The 18,613-nt window shown below is 41.5% G+C and overlaps 1 protein-coding gene across 2 annotated transcripts in view; it reads right to left on the reverse strand.

The window, feature by feature from the left end:
• Positions 1 to 18,194, reverse strand: part of WDR36 (WD repeat domain 36) — a 41,038-nt gene extending 22,844 nt beyond the window's left edge. The window contains exons 1-13 of one of the 2 annotated variants that reach the window (XM_074932229.1): positions 17,888 to 18,194; positions 17,500 to 17,640; positions 15,320 to 15,347; positions 11,549 to 11,649; positions 10,948 to 11,065; positions 9,925 to 10,057; positions 8,193 to 8,247; positions 7,275 to 7,407; positions 5,438 to 5,613; positions 4,762 to 4,882; positions 2,732 to 2,797; positions 1,693 to 1,776; positions 85 to 239 (exon numbers count right to left, since the gene is read on the reverse strand). In XM_074932229.1, coding sequence (XP_074788330.1) covers positions 85 to 239; positions 1,693 to 1,776; positions 2,732 to 2,797; positions 4,762 to 4,882; positions 5,438 to 5,613; positions 7,275 to 7,407; positions 8,193 to 8,247; positions 9,925 to 10,057; positions 10,948 to 11,065; positions 11,549 to 11,605 — 1,098 coding nt within the window. In that variant the 5' untranslated portion in view covers positions 11,606 to 11,649; positions 15,320 to 15,347; positions 17,500 to 17,640; positions 17,888 to 18,194. Of the gene's footprint in view, positions 1 to 84; positions 240 to 1,692; positions 1,777 to 2,731; positions 2,798 to 4,761; positions 4,883 to 5,437; positions 5,614 to 7,274; positions 7,408 to 8,192; positions 8,248 to 9,924; positions 10,058 to 10,947; positions 11,066 to 11,548; positions 11,650 to 15,319; positions 15,348 to 16,524; positions 16,687 to 17,499; positions 17,641 to 17,887 lie in introns of those variants that run through there. The other variant, XM_074932228.1, reaches the window with a different exon arrangement.
• Positions 18,195 to 18,613: the final 419 nt, after the last annotated feature.

The raw sequence follows: 18,613 nt of genomic DNA on the forward strand, positions 1-18,613 counted from the left end.
CTTTTCAAAGCAACTAAAACTCATCTAAATAATGTAGTAGCATATACTGTAATGTTGAAAAAGCATTATCCAAAATAAACTTACTGTTGCATATATATCAATAGGTTTGTGCTTGCTAAATTCTTCTGGCCTCAGTTTATGAGCACCCATGGAAGTTTTCTGATAGTTCCAGGTTGTACAGGTTATGTACCCTTGATGGCAGGCAACAATATTATCCCAGTCACTCTGATGTGCCACCTCTGCAATGTAACACTTGCATTTTAGAAACAATAATTCTAAAGTCAAGTAACTTCTGATATCACAAGAAAGAGTACTTTGAAATACCTTTAGGCAGAACTGTTCATAGTTAGCGTTCTTGTTGGAGAGTCAAAAGGCTACTATTCAGAAAAAAACACACAGCAAACCCTTGTGCACACGCTAGTGTAACTAAAATGCTAACAAAACCACAAACATTTTTTGGGTGTATTTCATGTCTTTGTATATTTGAGTCTATGCAGTTTGAAAAGCGTATTTATAGCTGAATAGCTTAAATTTCTCAACCTGTATACATTTCCAGCTAACTCTCTAAACTGTTTCTTCAGCTGCTGAAACAGCAGAAGTCACTAGATTAACAATTTAAATAAGTGTTGAAGAGTTAAATCTGCTTCACATAATAAAAGACTTCTGCATTTGCAGGAAAATCATTCTTCAAAAGCTCAGTATCCAAACTTTGTAGTCAAATATGGTATGTGAGGATGTAAATAATGAGTAGGTTTGAGTTCTTTTCTGGAATTAATACATTAAAAAAGATTGAGAGCTTGAAACTGAAATTAAAAAACAGTCAGGTACAAACTGGTTCACTTCACCAAAGACAATTTACCTACCACACACACCCCAACCCACCCCCAATTAAATAAACTGTACTTAAATAAATGTTTTCTTACGTTTCTAAACACATTTAAGGTAGTTCTACCTTAAATCAACCAGGAAGGTCTAATATTAATTTTAAAAGTGCACATATACACACACACACACATATTTGCAACATGTACAGATAGTCTGTATCACTGAAATCTGCTATATAAATGCCACGCTGCCAAACAGCTACAAATGTTTCAACATATGAAACAATTAACCATCCTCAGAAGACAAAGCAATAGCTACATTTACAACAAAACAGACTTCAAGTCTGAAAAGGACGTCATTGATTTAAAGAAACACATTTTGATGAAGTAAAGGTAACTGCAATTCTGCTTCAAAAAGTTAGGCTCACTATCTGCTCACTACATTACAAATGAACAGAGTAACTGAAATTTGACTTTGAACAGTGACTCAAATAAAAGAACTAAGGAACCAAAATCAAGAAGTGTAACTACGATTTCCTCGGGTGACAAAGATTTTCATCTCACTCTTTAATTCCTGGTTCTCCAGCCTGGAATATGTACACGAGAAGACTCTGGCTCCCATGCTGGAGATTTTCAGGCCAAGAGGCCATTATACAGAAATACATATGAAATAAAATGCTCTCTTTTGAAATAATACAAAAGTTTAAGAAGTCATTTGAAACTGTCACTCAACAGCTCATGAAGGGCCACAGAATCTCAATAGTCTGATCCTGATACAGCATGGGCTTTCAAAACAGTACTGTCTTGAGGGTTAAAAGACACAATAAAAACATGATGAGCTCTGTAAAGTATCTCAAAGACTACTTACCTGAAGCAAAGACTGTAATTGGTGGAAGAACCATCGTATCAAGCTTAAGACCTTTCTTTTTTGATTTCTTTTTGTTAATTGAACCTTAAAAAAAAAAAGTGTTTCAGTCTCATGGCTAGATCTGAGAATAATGGTTTAAAAAGGATTGTTTACTACATGTAAAGTTCCTATTAAACTTTTAAAAAATTGGCTTACGTTAGCACTGTCATTACCTAGGATTTGAAGGGCTAAGAACGATAGAGTCCCTATCAAAATTCATGTGATGCTGAGCAAATCACTAGCCTACTACATTCACTGATACACTAGTTAACCCATTTGTTCCAGGATCTTGTGCTGACATCCTGGGGCAGAGATCTCCTCATCACAGCTAAAACCATGGTCATACGGACATGAGTATATAAAGCAATATGACACCCTGCCCTTTCAATAACCAAAGAATCAGGAATTTCAAATTTATGCCCAAAGGATATATATAATCAATTAATCTACGTCTGTCTAGTCAAACCTATCTAAATACATGTATACTAATATATATATAGATATTTAAAACTAAGAATTATTTTAGTCTTTCTGAGCCTTGTTCTCTTGAACTGTACAAGTGCCCCTTAACCATGGCACTGTGTGGAAGGTATGTTTAAATTAAACCACATTAAATCAAAGGAACTACAGTCAAGAAATATGAACTAACTAATAATTTAGTCAATTGAATAGAAGCAGAATGAGGTAAAAGGTTGTAATTATGCACGCTGAAATGTCAGCTACTGCTTCACACATTTTTAATACAAAAGTCATGCCCAAAATTTCTCATGGGGAAATAACATACACTGCCAGACTACAGAAATTACTTAAGTACAAACAAATCTGAGAGTACACTTTATACACAGCAAGAAGGACTGAGTCTGCAGAACAACTACAGCAAATAGCTTTCATACAACAGTTACAGTGAAAATAAGGCCTACCTAATGTTTTAGCTCCTGTTTACATAAATACTTTTCAGGGCTTTTTTCACCAGTACTTGTATTTTCACTGAAACACTTACCACGTCCTAAACTTTTATTGAACTTTTCATGAACTGTTGAAAAAGACTGCAGTGTCCCATCTTGACCTGACAAAATATTAGCAGAGAGAAGAACAAAAATCAACTTTCTGTTTACTCACAAGCTATCTGAACAAGAAAAGCAGAAAATAAGCAGTAAGAAACCTCAAATACCATAACCAATTCTTTACTAAAGGTTTTGGTTCAAGAAAAATTACAGACACACTATAAGCAGCAGAACTAATGGAGCCTAATTTTCTATGGCCTATATTCCATTCCTACTATTTTGCCCCACACATCATCAGAATGACACCTCCTTTATGGACATCTTCTCCATGCTCAATTCCTCTGTCCCCTCTCCTTTTTTCACCACAATATCCAGCTGTTCACAGCTTTCCATGATTAAAACCTTAAATAAACTGTTACATTCTCAGGTACCTCCATAATACTTCCAAAGTTTTCCAATGACCTTATATACTCCCTCACCAACTATAATAATTCCTTTCTTTATCCTTTGTCTAATCAACACACCCTGTGGCTGTTTAAGAACTACATCTAGATAGGCCAGTAAACTAACACAAACAAGAATGACAAAGGCTGAATTGTCCATCTTTCCTGTAAACCAGGACACTAATGAGTCTTCCCTCCTCTACCCAGTGAGCAATATTCACAGAACTGATAGGAATTTAGTTTAATGGATGGAGAGAAAGCTCAAATTTGAAACTAGTAAAACTTTGTGGGGGACATGGACAAGGCAGAACCAGAAACGAACAGAAAATTAATTGCACAATGCAAGTAAAATTAAAGGCACTGAGATGATTTTTAAAAATCAGAAGAATCACAAAACATTTTTACTAGGCCAAGCAAGTAAGGAAGCAGAAAATTAGTCGAAGCAAACTTAAAGAATCTGAAAGACATTGGAACAATTTTAGTATTCAAGCAACCTTTACATGCTGCTATGATACAGAAGTAAGGATGTATATACTGGGAACTGGGAGAAATGTTAAGCAGGATGAAAGCCAGTGACATTAGTGAAATTTTACGAAGTTAATATGTGGAGATGCCTGTTTCTGCCTCTGTACCCTCTCCATATGTTTTAGTACAGTTAACAAAGCAGTAAACCGCAAAAGCAAATGTGAGAATTTGTTAAGCTGTCCTCGATTGTTACTGTGGTTCATCTGGTGTGAGCTGAATTACTGTCAAGTAACTAGTTACTTGAATCCAAGTTACAAGTTGGACAACCAGCAAGAGATCTTACTTAGCCCAGGTGGTTTTAGTGCAGTGTATCACTGTGCCATATTAAGTGTAACATTCTTCAAACTGTGGTGTAATGTTTCCAAATGTTGTCTGTGTAGACGGTTTCATTACTTCAGAGCAGTTAAAGATTAGGTGAAGAGTCTTTATCATTCCAGTACTGAAGTGTTCTGGGCCACAGAACAGTCTGACCCCTTCACTTCCTAAGGGGTCTATTTATCGATTTTTAAATTTGCTAGTTCCTAATGAAGAGTACTCATTTATGCATTTTTACACTTTTAGATGAGTATCTTGGTAACAAGCAACCTTGGGAATATGTATTACAGACACCATTAAGCTGTAACAAATTACAAAGACACTGCAAAGCCTGTTCAAACCAGTGGGAAAAGCAGAGTGGATGATTTTTTTCCCCTCTCACAACAGGATTTCCCTAGTTGTCAGAGGTTTTCATTTTGATCAGCTCATAGTTCCTTAGCAAATAATGAAATAAATTTTATTCATCATGCATATAAATGCGGGTGACAAAAACAGCTCCTAAGCTTTTCTGCTTGTAACTACTTTTCAGCTTACCTGCTGATATATGTACCTCTGGAAACTACGAAACAATTTGATACAGTAACGATACTGTCTACACTAATCACTTACTCTGTTTAATAAATATACATACCTAACACATGAAATATAATCTATTGTATTAATAAAGCAAAACCACTTAGCCCTGCATGTTGTCTTTATCACAGCAGGAAATTAGACTGAAGAGTAAGAATGAGAATTCATACCTGCACTAAGAATTTGCTCTCCATTTTGCCCATGGTATCTGATTTTTGTTGGTGGTGCACTATGTCCCATTCGGCTTCTCAGTATACGTCCTGTACCACCAGGTCCATCAAAAATCCACACCTGCCTCCCCGAAAAGAGCAGAAAAACAAAGCTGATAAAACATGTGCTCTGTCAGTAATTACATCTCTTGACAGTGGAAAAGGCTTAGCTGGGCGCTGGTGCAGCAAACTTCACACACTGGCTTTCATCCCCACTCCTAAAACTGTGAAGTTTCCACCACAGCAGTTGATTGTTTCCCACTGTTCATTCTGCCCCTTCAACTGACATCAGAGGACAAGCAGCACAAGGGACTTTCATCAGCAGTAACTGCCCATGACCCAGAACATTCTAGAAACAGATCAAGATTTAAGATAGTGCACCAGGATCTAGAAAAGTGGATCTGAAACTTTGTTCTTCACGGCTATCAGGAAGCAATATATGAAGCAATGACATCCTGGTATTAAACCCTTAAACTGCCCCACTACAGATCAACCGAGAGTTCAAATTCAGTAAACTGAGTTTTGTTGTATTTGTTTCATTTGAGAACTGCTACTTCAATCCAAACTAAACATTTATACTTTGGAGGTCAAGAGAAAAAAAACATAACAACAGATAGCAGCAATTATTGTAACTCACCCGTATAGCATTATCAGCACCATTAGTAATAAGAAGTGGCTCTCCAGGGACAAATGACATACCAGCTATTGCTGTGGAATGGGCATCTTGCATTTGACACATGAGCTTCTTCTCTTCTAAATCCCACAAAGCAATATGCCCAACTGGGCTACCAGCTGCCATTACGGGGTGTCCATCTGCTCAAAACAAAAAAGTTTAAAAGGTTTGTTTACCGATATTCAGCTCATCCCTGTTGACTTCTCACATCTTAAAACCGATGCAAGAAAAGGCTACAATTCTCAAGCTGATTCTGAAAATAGGATATGTTTTAACTGAAATATTCTAGTATTTCAAAATAGAAAAGAAACAAAGCTCACTGATAATAAAACCAGTATTTTTTTTTCCTATCTGGTAATATATCTAAATCCAGCAGCCGATGTCAGAGGTTTTGCTTGAAAGCACAGGATATATTGTACCTGTATCATTTTCAAAAGTTACTCTATACATCAGATTCTACCCCAAACTTATTAGCCTTCACACTTCAGGATGAGAGCTGCTGTATTACCACTCTAGAGGTTATCAGTCCTTTTTTAAAATCCTCTCAAGTTTTTGGCTTGCAACAGCTTACAAAAAATAAATTCCAGAAGTTGATTACATTTTATCTTATCATTCTAAGAAATAATTACAATTCAGAGAATTCCTGATTTTGTTCTATTTGCTCTACCCTGTCTAATATCAAGGAGATAAACACATCATACTAACTTCTAAAAACATACAATTATTCAAGTAAGTTTTAAAACTCATCATATCAAAATAACATTCCAAATATCTTGCATAATTGGTAACTAATCTTTTTGCTCCAATAAGAGAAAAAGACAGTTTCCAATTTGTAATTACACACACCATAGACAACTAAAACCAGACAGGTGTAGGGTTTTATTTTTCAGTACAGCTTCACACATACGAAAAGTTGCTAAGTTCATTCTAATTTAAATAAAGAGCAGTATACTCAGACTAAAATACATGAGTTCAAAACAACCGTTGTTATATTTACACCAAACTTCCTAACTATAAAGACAGGAATACAGAGACATTAGAGAACATCTTAAAGCCACACATTCAAGCAGTCAGTGGAAGCTATTTAACTTTATTGAGTTAAATGGCTAACACAAAAAGGGCACACTTTCCACTTCTCCCAAGTCTCCCCACAAGTCTCTCCAGTGGCATTCTTCCTCAACAGGGTCTGCATCAATCTATACTATGTTAAGATTCATAAATTTGTCTCTTCAAATGAGCGATTAGATTCAGTATCAAAAGCTCTGTAGGCATCATCAACATTAAAGAACTAGCTTTCATCATCAGTACATTCTTGTTAGGCAAAAAAACCCAAAACCTGTGAATATAAACGGTGTTCCCCCAGTACCATCCAATCAGTACTCACCCAACTATTATCATTCTAACTTTGTTTTGGAGGGGAAAGATGCTACTGAGAAGTAGGTTTGGATACTAATTTACAATGTACTGACTACTCTGCACTAACTCTGATAATTCTGAACTGCATTAGCTCCTGGCACATTGTAAACATAAACTCTTATTTTTCCTTGAAAAAGAAGTATTGTATGTCACAATTCCTGTGCACTGAGTCAGTACACAAGAAGATGCTATAAAACAGCCAGTATGATGAAGATGCATAATCTCCCTTAGTTACTGGTAACTTTTCTGTATTACCTGCAGCATTTGAAAACTAAATCTCAACTCAAGTTTTGATTCCAAAATGCTTTATCAAAACATTTTTTCCTATCTTCCACTTCGTTTTAGTGATCTTATACATATCTTCACTAACAATGCTAAGATTTACCTGTACGAAAAGATATTGCTGTGATGGGACCCCAGTCTTGATGAAATTTCATCAGAGTTTCATCAAACTTAATATTATGTACAATGATATGACCAGATACAAGACCAACTGCAACAACATCCACTGCTGGAGCCTGCAAAAAAAAGGAAAAGCTTGCTACACTACTAATACCAATACATACAAAACAATGTATCTAAGCCCAGAATAAATAGTAAGTAAGTCATCTCACACAAAATCTATCTGTATTACCTTAAATGCACAACTGAACATCCGATAAATCTAAACAAAAAATGAGATGCAAGATTCTGTGCTTAGTCTTCCTTGGATGAAACAACTCTGTTTCCAGCAAAACACCTCACTTTAGATGTTCAGTAGTTGTGATAGGCCATTATACATCCTACCACACTCCCCCATATTTACAAGTTTTATCCAGGACAGCTGCAGACCATTTTCAATGCTGTTATCAATGCTACCAATAAGTTTTAATTAATTTTTATATCTACAAAAATGCAGCAAATACAATTACAAAATCTTTTCTTTAATAAGCAAAATCTACATTTTATTAATCTCCAAAGCAAAATAAATTTAGCAAAAAGCTACTAGTGTAAGATACATGATACGCATGCATCTTGCAAACAAACTCTTTCTGTGAATTCATTACATCACTCAGTGAATAAATACTATGGACATGACGAACACAGAACACCTAAGACACTAAATACAACAGAACTAGGACTGTGGAAGGGCAGATTATAAGCCTTCAAGTCTACCTCTTTTCAATGTCTAAAATGGTCAAGAGAGGATTATTAAAACTACCTGAGAGAATACAAGTCATCCTTATTGCTGAAATTTTAAACAACAATATTTTGCCTGCTATTCGTGACGAGTTATATAAGAAAATAAGATAAAAATACTAACTTGTTCAAGAGTTGTGACTGCAAAGTGCCATCCTGGAAATGAGTATAACAGTTTGCTGAAAAACAAACAAAAAACCCCATAAATCAATTAACTCTTGGGAACTTTCTACAACAAAATGGATGCTTTATATGCACTTAGACAGAAAAGTACATCAGCTCTCTGGCCCTATAAATCAGTTAAAAGAAAAACAAAGCTGTGATACCAATAAAGTTAAGAATAAGACATGGTTAATTTTTACTGAAAAAGATAGCGTCATGCATTAATAACTCAAAAGTGACATAATTACATCACATGAACAGGGATGAAGACTCCTTCTGTGCCAGCTTCTCCCCATGCATTTCTGCTCTGAACACATCTCTTCAGAATTCTCTAACACCAACAGAAAAGCCAGTTTTTGTCCAACTGCCAATTAAGAACAAATCCTTCATTTGCAGAGTAAATGAAAACACTAACACATATTACAAGCACACCCCATCTTGTTTCTTTCAGAAATGGTAACAGCCAAAATGTGAGGCAGGACAAGGCAGTCACACAGTACTTATTAAAGGTGAAATTATTAAGACAGTATTTAAGAACAGACATGATTAAAAATTATTCCGTCATCACAGCTGTAAGTTGTCATTTGTAAAAGACTGCTTGCAGCCATGTGTTACCACCTCTCACTTTGCTTTCTTGTCAGAGACCATCAAATTTTCCCCTCAGTTCTTCCAATTTAGTTTTTGTCTAATTGTGCCAATACATATCTACAAAATATTCCATGTAGGGAACAATCAAAAATGAAAATTGCTTAACTCAGCAACACTGCTAAAAGAGCAGTAACAGCCCCACCAGTTTTTACACAATGAAAAGACAAAATAAAAGACTAAATCATCTAAGAACTGTTTGTCACCTAGGATGCACTGCATCTCTGTTGCTGAGACAGGCATTGAAGAGACGTCAAGAGTACTCTAAGTAGAGACATTCACTTTTTTGTATTTTTAGGTTATTCCTATTTCCCGATTTATATGGTGTATACAGTATCTCCAAAAGAATGCAATATGAAACAAAAAAATTAGCAGTGATATCGCTGAAAGTATACAGTAGTTATGAGAATAAAACACTGAACTATGCAAGCTGAGTTAAAATGTATTTGAAGTATGTACATTAACATGTAGGGAAGTTCATGTAGCTGTAACTTTCATGAGTTAGAAAAGTAGCTGATCATGGTAGGCATGAAATACTGCCATTGCATACAGTGCTCTACTGGGACATGCTCAGAGACAGCTATATGTTTACACATCTCTTATTTGAGTATAAGGATTAAATGCTAGTATCTACCTTCACACTACCTGCCAGAACTTCCTTGGACCCACAACAACTAAAAAATTAAGCTTGGAAGAAGGGAGGCAGAAGGCCTGAACATGCATTTACTATTATTTTAATTATTTTCATAGGAAAGCTATGTGATTCCAAGAAATTTAAAAAAAACCCTAAACAAATGCGTTATTAAAAAAAAAAATCCTGAACAATCTCTGCCATTTTGCAAGGAGAGTAAACAACACGCAACTTGAAAGGCATCAGCATACAGGGAGCAGCAGCATTCTTTCTTCCTGGAGATAGACCAACTGAAAACTTGTGCCAAAGGATTCAGTAAAAGATTCCATGTTCAAAACCTACTGTACTTAGAAGTATTATTAGTTGCATATGAAACTACTTGGAGCATGAAGTATATCCAAGTTATTAAGAATCTTACTTGGATCTTATATTCCATAGTTGCAAGCTCCCTTGTTCACTCCCAAGAAGAATTTTATTCAAATAGGTGCTGGGATGCAGAACTGCAGAAACTGCAAAAGTGGTCTTATCAAAATTCACTTGAAGATACTCCTCTGCAAAAAAGTAAGAAACAACATTAGGGTGGCTACCCCTACAAATCTGCAGGCTTGTCATTCCTTGGCAAATGTAAAGCTAGAACTGATGTTTACTCTGTACAAATCCCATAACTGGTGTTTCTTGCATTAAAGGATTACATTTAGCGTAACAGGACAGACCAAACTTGTTTACATTATAACATCTGTTGGCTTGAAGGTATATTTTTTCCCTATAAGCCTACCTAGCACAACAATGCTGGCAAAACTGCAGTGATTTATATCTTTCTGAAGGATTCTTGCTCCTGCCTGAGCAAAACACCTCATCTGATTAGCATGCCTTTTGTTTGTTATAGCAACTTCAAATCTCTAAAGCCTGCCTGTGGCCACTTTCGAGACCCAGCATCCAGGGTATGACACTAGTCACACCAATAAGAATGCTTTCTAAAGAAAAAACTTCAGTGCACTGAAGCAGGATTTCATTAGCCACTTTACACTATAGAGAAGATGCTGACACAATCAGAAGATTACTCATAAGAATTCAGTCTTACCCAGACTGATAAATATACCAAGGAACTACAGGATTTCAGGGATAGTGCCAAAGCTGCTGTACCATAGTTTCTACCAGAAAATGGAACACTAAAATGCAATTTCCATATAAGCGTATCTCTTTACACCTATGTGGAACCTTACTGGGTCACTGCATATGATGCAGGATCCAGTGATAAAAAATTACTGCAGGATCAGAACTCCAGATTACCATTTAAGTAGCAGTGCCATTTAAGCACTTTTTTCTTTTTTAAATATAAACTAATTCTGAACATGTGCATTAAAAAAAACCTTTTTAAAAAATTACTGAATGTTTAACAATGCTGTCTTATAAAGCAGTAACAAAAAAAAAAGTGTCTTACCTTCTGATTGGATATTCCAAACAATAAGAACGTTGTCAACATCCACCGAGATGACATGATCACCAAAAGGCTGCAGAAGGTGTATCCTTGCCTTGTGACCTCCATATGTATGAACCACCTATAATTTCAAAATAGAAATGTTCTCAATATAAGCAATTCAAATATCATATAATGTTAATGTAACACTTGAGGACAGCTACCACATCAGCAACAAGTTTAAATAAAATACATGGAAAGGCCACACAACTTTTAAGTGGAAGATACATCATTTTCTCTGATATTTAAAAGTGTTAGCAAAGATATTTTAAGTAAATATTTTTAATTATTTGGCTTAATTTTACTTCATTTAATTTATATGAATTAAATTTTTTCTCTTTAACTATTTAATTATTAATACATAAACCACAAGTCAGCCATTACAGAGTTTGCACTTATTCTCTTATTTTAAGCTTTTTATTCCTCCTTCTACATTTTTTTTTCTTTAAAAATGAAGGTACTAAACATCTACGGAAACAGACATTTTAGAAAATTAACAGTCTTGAAAACACAAACACTACACAAATGTTTTGTATTACTAAGCAATAAGTAAACTAATAAAAACCTCTTTGTTCCTGGCAAAAGCATGGAGAATATTGTCGTATGAAGCAAATATCAACATGCGATCTGCTGCCAAACATGTAATGTCTTGTGGCAAAGCATTACCTGTTAATCAAACAGAAGAAAAGTTCAACAACTTTCAAATTCATAACAAAAGAGAAAGCCTATTTATTTAGCATGGTGCCCCTCAAGAAGGCTCTCCTGTTGAACGTTCTGTTGAATTTCTTAGAGAAATGCACACATTTTATATGAATGCAAATATTAATATAAGTAACAGCGCACCAGTAACAGTAACGTAAGTAACATCAGATTAATAGACTACAAGGTGGTTCTTTTTGAAAAAACCTAATAATACATTATTGAATTATCACGGTAAGTTAAGGCACACACTAGCTTCATGAAGGCTTATAAAGAAGTTACCTCAACATAAGACTTCTGTAGATTGCCAGAGTCCCACAGCCCACTGGACAGGAAATGCAGATGATAAATGATGATAAATCAGTCTCAGTATTAGCAGTGCCTATTAGGTTAAGCCATTCTACAGATCTGGAAGCTAGTGACCCACTCCCGCACTCATTTCCTGATTACAGCTAAAGATACCAGGAATTTACCACTCTAAGAATACATCTCATTCCCCACCTTGTGACTGGGTCAGAGAGAGTATTTACTATTGTGACCTGCTACTTTACTAGCTCCAATTGTAAAAGAGTGAAAGGTCCAGACCACACTGAGAAGCTGCTGGTGTGGTCCCAAATGGCAGAAAACTAAAAAAGTACTTTAGGGAAAAATACTCTCAGCCTAGGGAAAAATAAAAATGCAAATCACAGCGCTTAATGGTACAGAGAAACATCAGATCAAAAATCAGTCACTGTGGGAGTGTGCCTACGATACAAACTTAAATGACCAGACAACAGCCTTCTCCACTACATTGCTTTGTGTTCTGAATTATCAGACACAAATAATCCTGTACTCTTTGCTGTACCACAAGGAACTAAGCTAAGAAATAAAAAAAGTCGCACTTCATGAGGTTTCATTTGTTTGTACCCATTAGACATCTTCCCATACCACCTCTGAAGTGACTTAGGCCTACAATCAGGTTACAGATACCTAGTACTCCACATGAGCTGTATGTGAGTCTGCTTTTAGGCCAGGACAGTTGTAGGCACACCACAATTAAAAAAGTTCAGAGCACCAAACGCATAACATCAATAAACCAGTGACACTGCACAGAGGCACATTGTTTACCTTTTTCAATCCCAACTTTGTATGTAAACACCCCAACAAAAAGCTTAAATTATTATGTCTGTAAGAAGATGTAGCTCACTGAAAAGGATTTCACAGAATATGCAATGTTTTTCAATTTTGTAAGCTGAAAACATGTTACATGGGTTTTTTTTACTGCACTGATGATCTTTGAAATCTAGTCCCATTTGTGTTGAGCTACTTATTCTTAGATTTGTAAGTGCTCTGTTAATGAGAAATATTTTGCTTAGGAAGTCTGTGTAAAAACTTTGCAGTATACAGAAGCAAAAAACCTACTTTTCAAGACAGTGTGCATCTCACTGCATCATCTAAATGCTGACCTTCGGAAATCACAGGATCAGAATGGTTTGGGTTGGAAGGGACTTTAAAGATCATCTAGTTCCAACCTCCCTCCTTAGGCAGGGACACCTTCCACTAGATCAGGTTGCTCAAAGCCCCGTCCAGCCTGGCCTTCAACACTTCCAGGGAGGGGGCATTCACAACCTCTCTCAGCAACCTGTGCCAGTGTGTCACCACCCTCACAATAAAGAATTTCTTCCTTATAGCTAATGTAAATCTACCCTCTTCCAGTTCAAAACCATGTCCTATCACTACGCTCCCTGATAGGGAGTCCCTCCCCATCTTTCCTGTAGGCCCCATTTAAGTACTGTAAGGCTGCTATAAGGTCTCCCCAGAGCCTCCTCTTCTCTAGGGTGAATATCCCAACTCTCTCAGTCTGTCCTCATAAGAGAGGTGCTCCAGCCCCCTGATCATCTTTGACCTACTTGAGCAGGTGTGTGTCCTTGTGTTGGGGGCCCCAGAGCTGGACACAGTACTGCAGGTGGGATCTCATGGGATCAGAGTAGAAGGGGATATTTACCTCCCTTGACCTGCTGGCCACACTTCTTTTGGTGCAGCCCAGGACACAGTTGGCTTTCTGAGCTACGAGCACACACTGCTGGCTCATAGTCAGTTTTCCATCCACTACTACTCCCAAGTCCATCTTCACAGGGCTGCTCTCAATCCACTCTGCACCCAGCCTGTATTTGTGCTTGGGATTGCCCCAACCCATGTGCAGGACCTTGCACTTCGCCTTGCTGATTTTTATGAGGTTTGCATGGACTCGGCTCTCAGGCTTGTCAAGGTCCCTCTGGATGACATCATTTAGTTCAGCCCCTCCACTCAGCAACTCCCAAAGGTGGAGTATCACCAGTACTAGATTGGGTTAACTGCAGCTATGCCCAGCTGAGTCTTATAAACTTCTGGGGAAGGAGATCACTCAATTTCTACACTGAACTACAATCTCCTCTTAGTCAGGGCCATCTTTCCTAACCTCCACTGTAACCCCTTCGTGCTGTAACCTGTGACTTTTTCCCCCTGTTACTCTTGTTTACCAATACCACCACAAATTCAGCTCTGCCATCTTTGTAACTGCCCTTCAGGTAACAGGCTGCCTCTAGATCGCCCTGTATTTTTCCCTTTGCAAGACCAAACAAATTCATTTACTTCAGTGTCTCTTCTCATACTGTGTGCTGTTGGCCCCTGATACTCTCCAGTTCCTTAGCATCCCTCCTGAAAGGGGAGCAGTGGAGCAGGGAGGGGAAGAACCACACTGAGTAGTATCACAGTCCAGGTATGACCTCATCAGCATGAAGTATGAGAGAATAACAGCCTTCCCTGATCCAATGGCCATGTTCCTAATGTGGCTCAGTACACAGCCTGTCTTATTCAGTTCCCGCATTGTTGGTCCATGTTCAACCTGGCACCAGCACAGCCCCGGCTCCTTTTCAGCAGGATGCTATGCAGTCAGTCAGTTCCCAGCTTGTTCTGTCCCAGGTGCAGGATTCTGAACTTGCCCTCACTGAACTTGGCAAGGTTCCTTTAGGCCCACACCTAGCATTTTGCAACACCTCCCTGGACTGAAGCTCTGCCATTCTGGGTGTCAGCAACTACTCCTAACACAGTATTGTCTGCAAATTTTTACTAAGAGTGCACACCGCCTCATCACCCAAGCTGTTGGTGAAGATGCTGAACAACATTGGCCTTGCTGTCAACACCTAGGGTGCTACACTTTGTTACCAACTGCCAACTGGATGTCAAGCCTCCGATTCATATCCAGCAGTCCAGCCAATTTTTGAAGACTTTTAGTCCCATCCACAACTGCTCTATCCCTGTAATGACTTTCCTTCTACAATACAGTCTTCTAGTAATCACAAAAACAACAAAAAGAGGGATCTGGAATTAACAGCTGTATTCACTGCTCAATCCTTAAGGCCTAGTGATGTTCTTGGAAAAACATGACGACAAAGATAGAAGGTTCACAAGGTATATCCCTAAGAGAACTACATTACAGCTGCAACAGCACTCTTATTTCCAAATCGATATCCCATGTTTCTGAGGCTCCTTTCAACATATTGCGGTATACAGATCAGTACATAAAATTAATTTTCCATTTCTGAGTCAAGAAGCAAGTGCCAATGTCAGATGTGGTAAAAACCAAACAACCGGGAATGAACAATCTGTGCATACTTACTCACAGCAACAATACCAAGCTTCTTCACCTGCAATGAAAATGTTAAAAAGGCATTTTTAGTGATTGGTTGCAATAAATTTGCTATAAAGAGAAATTCAAAATTCTAGGAACCAACCTGGATGAGATAATGGATTTGCATGCCTCACAAGACAGAAAGATGTTGTAAACTATGATGAATAATCATTTACAGGAAAACCCACAGACAGCAGGTCAAAAGGAATGGGACAATGCATTTGCCAAAAGACAGCCATTCAGCAACAGTAAGCTGTGCTTCTTGATATACTTTACCCTAATTCACAGGAAACTGAGCACACGTTTAAACACCTTGCAGAGCTTCAGCAAATTTGTTTTCACATTATCTCTGCTTCTACTTTCTTTCCACTGCAACCACACTATGTTATTATCTACCCTTCCTCACACAGAATTTGCTTCACTTACAGTCATCTTTGCCCAGTGATGATTGTAACTAGTTTGGTTCGAAGTCTGTGCGGAAGACTGGCAAAAGTGAACGCTAAAAGACGACCATAAAGGCACTGGAAGATCTATGCTGTCTGCACTCTGCAGTTCACTATAAACACGCTATTCAGATCTGGTTTGTTACTGTTTCTGTATGCTGAAAATGCTTGCATCATACAGTAAGAAGGACTCAATACCACAGGCTTTCATCTTGCACAACTGAATTATGCTCACCTGTTTCCATGAGCCTAACGGATTGCCCCCAGAAATTGTAGCCCTCAAACGTTAAACTGCAGCTATCCAAACTGTAGGTGAGCTTTGCTTTATCTAGCAACAAAGGAAAAGCTTCAGCAGGTGGCCGCTCCGCCACTCGATAGATGGACTCTACAGCACCCGCGAGGGCATACCGATACCCATCAGGGCTGCCCACACGGCTAAACAAGCCCGCCCCGGCCTGTTTGACCAGCAGTCTCCCTCCCTCCCTCCCTCCTCGCCCGCCAGCGAGCAGCCCCTGCTATCGGGGCGCCACGGCCCTCCTCGCACGTCCCGCCTCATGACAACGAGGCCGGGGCTTGGGGGGCGGGAAGGCAAGTGGCGGCGGCCCGGCCCTGCCTCTCGCCCGCACGGGTGCCCCCACGGTGCCCCGGCCTTCCCCGGGCCCTACGCCAGGCAGCGGCGAGGCGGCCCGGCCTCCCAGCGCGGGAAGGAGGCCGAGGAAAGGAGAAGGGGGCCAGGGGCCGCGTACTCACGTTGTACGTGTGGACGCTGCGCCCAACGGCGGCAGCCAGGTAGAACTCGCGGTGGCGGCCGTGGTAGCGCAGGACGTGCGGAACGTGGCCGCTGAAACGGCCGAGCACGCGGAACCCGGCGAAGAGCCCGCCACCCTCACGCGCCATCTCCCCACATGCGCCCGCCGGAAACCGCCGCTGCCGCTTCCGGCCGGTCCTCCCGGCACTCCCCGCGGCGGCCCCAGTTCCGGTACCGGGGCGGGCGCGCGCTCCGCCGGCGGGGCGCTGTCCGCAGCCGCGCTCCGGTCGCGACTTTGCCCGGCCAGGCGCAGAGGAAAGAGTCAGCGCCGCCAACCTGCGGGCCCCGCAGCGGACCGTCACCCGCGAACGCCCCTACAAATACTACCCACAGCCACCACTGCTCGTTTTTTTCCTTTTATTCTTCTTTCCCCCACCCCGCTTTCCCCTCCCAAAGCACCAGGCCGGGCTTCGGCTCGGGTGTGGAGCAGCCCCGCCTGTGCTTGGCGAGGCAGCAGAGAGCTGGACGAACCGGCCTCCCGCGGTGCATCCCGGCGGGCGGTGGGACCACGGGGCGTGCTGGCCACTCGCGCGAACAACCTCTGTACTTCTGATGGTGTTTGTTTGGTTTGTTTTTTTAATAAATTATATATATTTTTTAAATATCCCGCAGGATGTTTTCGTTGCGATGGCTACGCGGCGGACAATAAATATTCAGCAAAGTCCGGCGGTGTGAGGAAAAAAAACATGCCATCCGCCAAAAGCCACCTATCCCAAATTCATGTAGCTTCTCCACACCGCCATCAGCTCCCGAGCCTTGCTCTCGTCGCACGGGCCTGGGCTCGCCTCCCCGGCAGCGGCCAGCCACCGCACACGCGTCAGCGTCCCGCCGCCGGCCGCGGCGGAGCTCCTGGCGCTGCCCCCGGGGCTCTGCGCGGCAGGGCTGCCCCGACGCCCCGGCCTCGGTCCCGCACCTACCTGTGGCGGCCGGTAGCCGGGGCAGTGCCGCTGCAGGACGGAGAGGGTGCTGCGCCACAGAGGTGGCCGCTGGCCGCAGCCCCACGCTCTCTCCAGGACGCACTCCAGCAGCCGGCCCGCCCGCGCCGCCCGCCGGGAGCCCTGCGGGCAGACGGCCGGTCACGGCCCCGCTGGAGCTGTCAGCCCTCAACCCTCTTTCCCTTCTGCGCGCCCCCGCGCATCCTTGATTACACATCCACCCCTTCTGCCGCACTCCCCATCCCCGCTCCCTTCTCCCCGCTGTCCCCCCTTTTTCCCCGTTTCTTCCCACCTTTTTCCCTCTTCCTCCCCTCTTCCCTTGTTTCCCCCCTTTCTCCCCCCCCCCCCCCCCCCGGAAACGGAATGCCACCTAGCCGCCGGGGGATGCGTGCACCCGGGCGAACCTCAGACTGCTGCGGGCCCGCCGGCTGGGAGGGCGCGTCCTCGCAGGTGTGAAAATCGAGTTGTAGCTCCTGGAGGGAAATAACAACAGGGGATGCTCATTAAAGCCATGGCCCCTGGCGTCGCCGGCTGCCAGGCTGCCTCGGACACCCCCTTATAGCTGCCTCCCGCCCCCCGGGCCCCCTTTCATCCCGGGGCCGCGCGGCTGCGGGACTCGGGGGGCGGCGGTGTGGGGCAGCCGGCTCTGCGCTGCTCCGCCCGAGAGAGCGGCAAGGCTGCTCGCACGCTGCGCCGCCCCGAAAGCCGCCGGCTGATCTTTCCGCTAAGCGTCGGCTGCGCGTGTGAACCATCCGCGTAGCTTCTGAACCACTTATCACCTTTGCAACCGTGACACCATCTTCAGCGCCGGTGAAGCATTACACAAAGCGACTTTCAGTCCTACGGGTCTGCAAGGCGCCGGGAAGAGTCGGGTAGCGCTCTGGCAGCAGCCGCCCGGGCTCCTGCTCTCCGTCCCTGCCAGTCCCAGCTTCAGCGAAGCACATTTTAGGAAGGTTTCCGGAGGAGAGTAGGACATAACTTCCCCGTCCTGTTTCACAGGCACTGGTTCCTAAACTAGCCAACTCCCGGCTTGCTAATGGAGATTTTCAGAAAGTAGCTGCCGGCAGTCAAGGGTAAAATCGTGGAGGCAGTGCCG

The sequence above is a fragment of the Athene noctua genome, chromosome Z (genome assembly GCF_965140245.1).
Source record: "Athene noctua chromosome Z, bAthNoc1.hap1.1, whole genome shotgun sequence".
Lineage (NCBI taxonomy): Eukaryota > Metazoa > Chordata > Aves > Strigiformes > Strigidae > Athene > Athene noctua.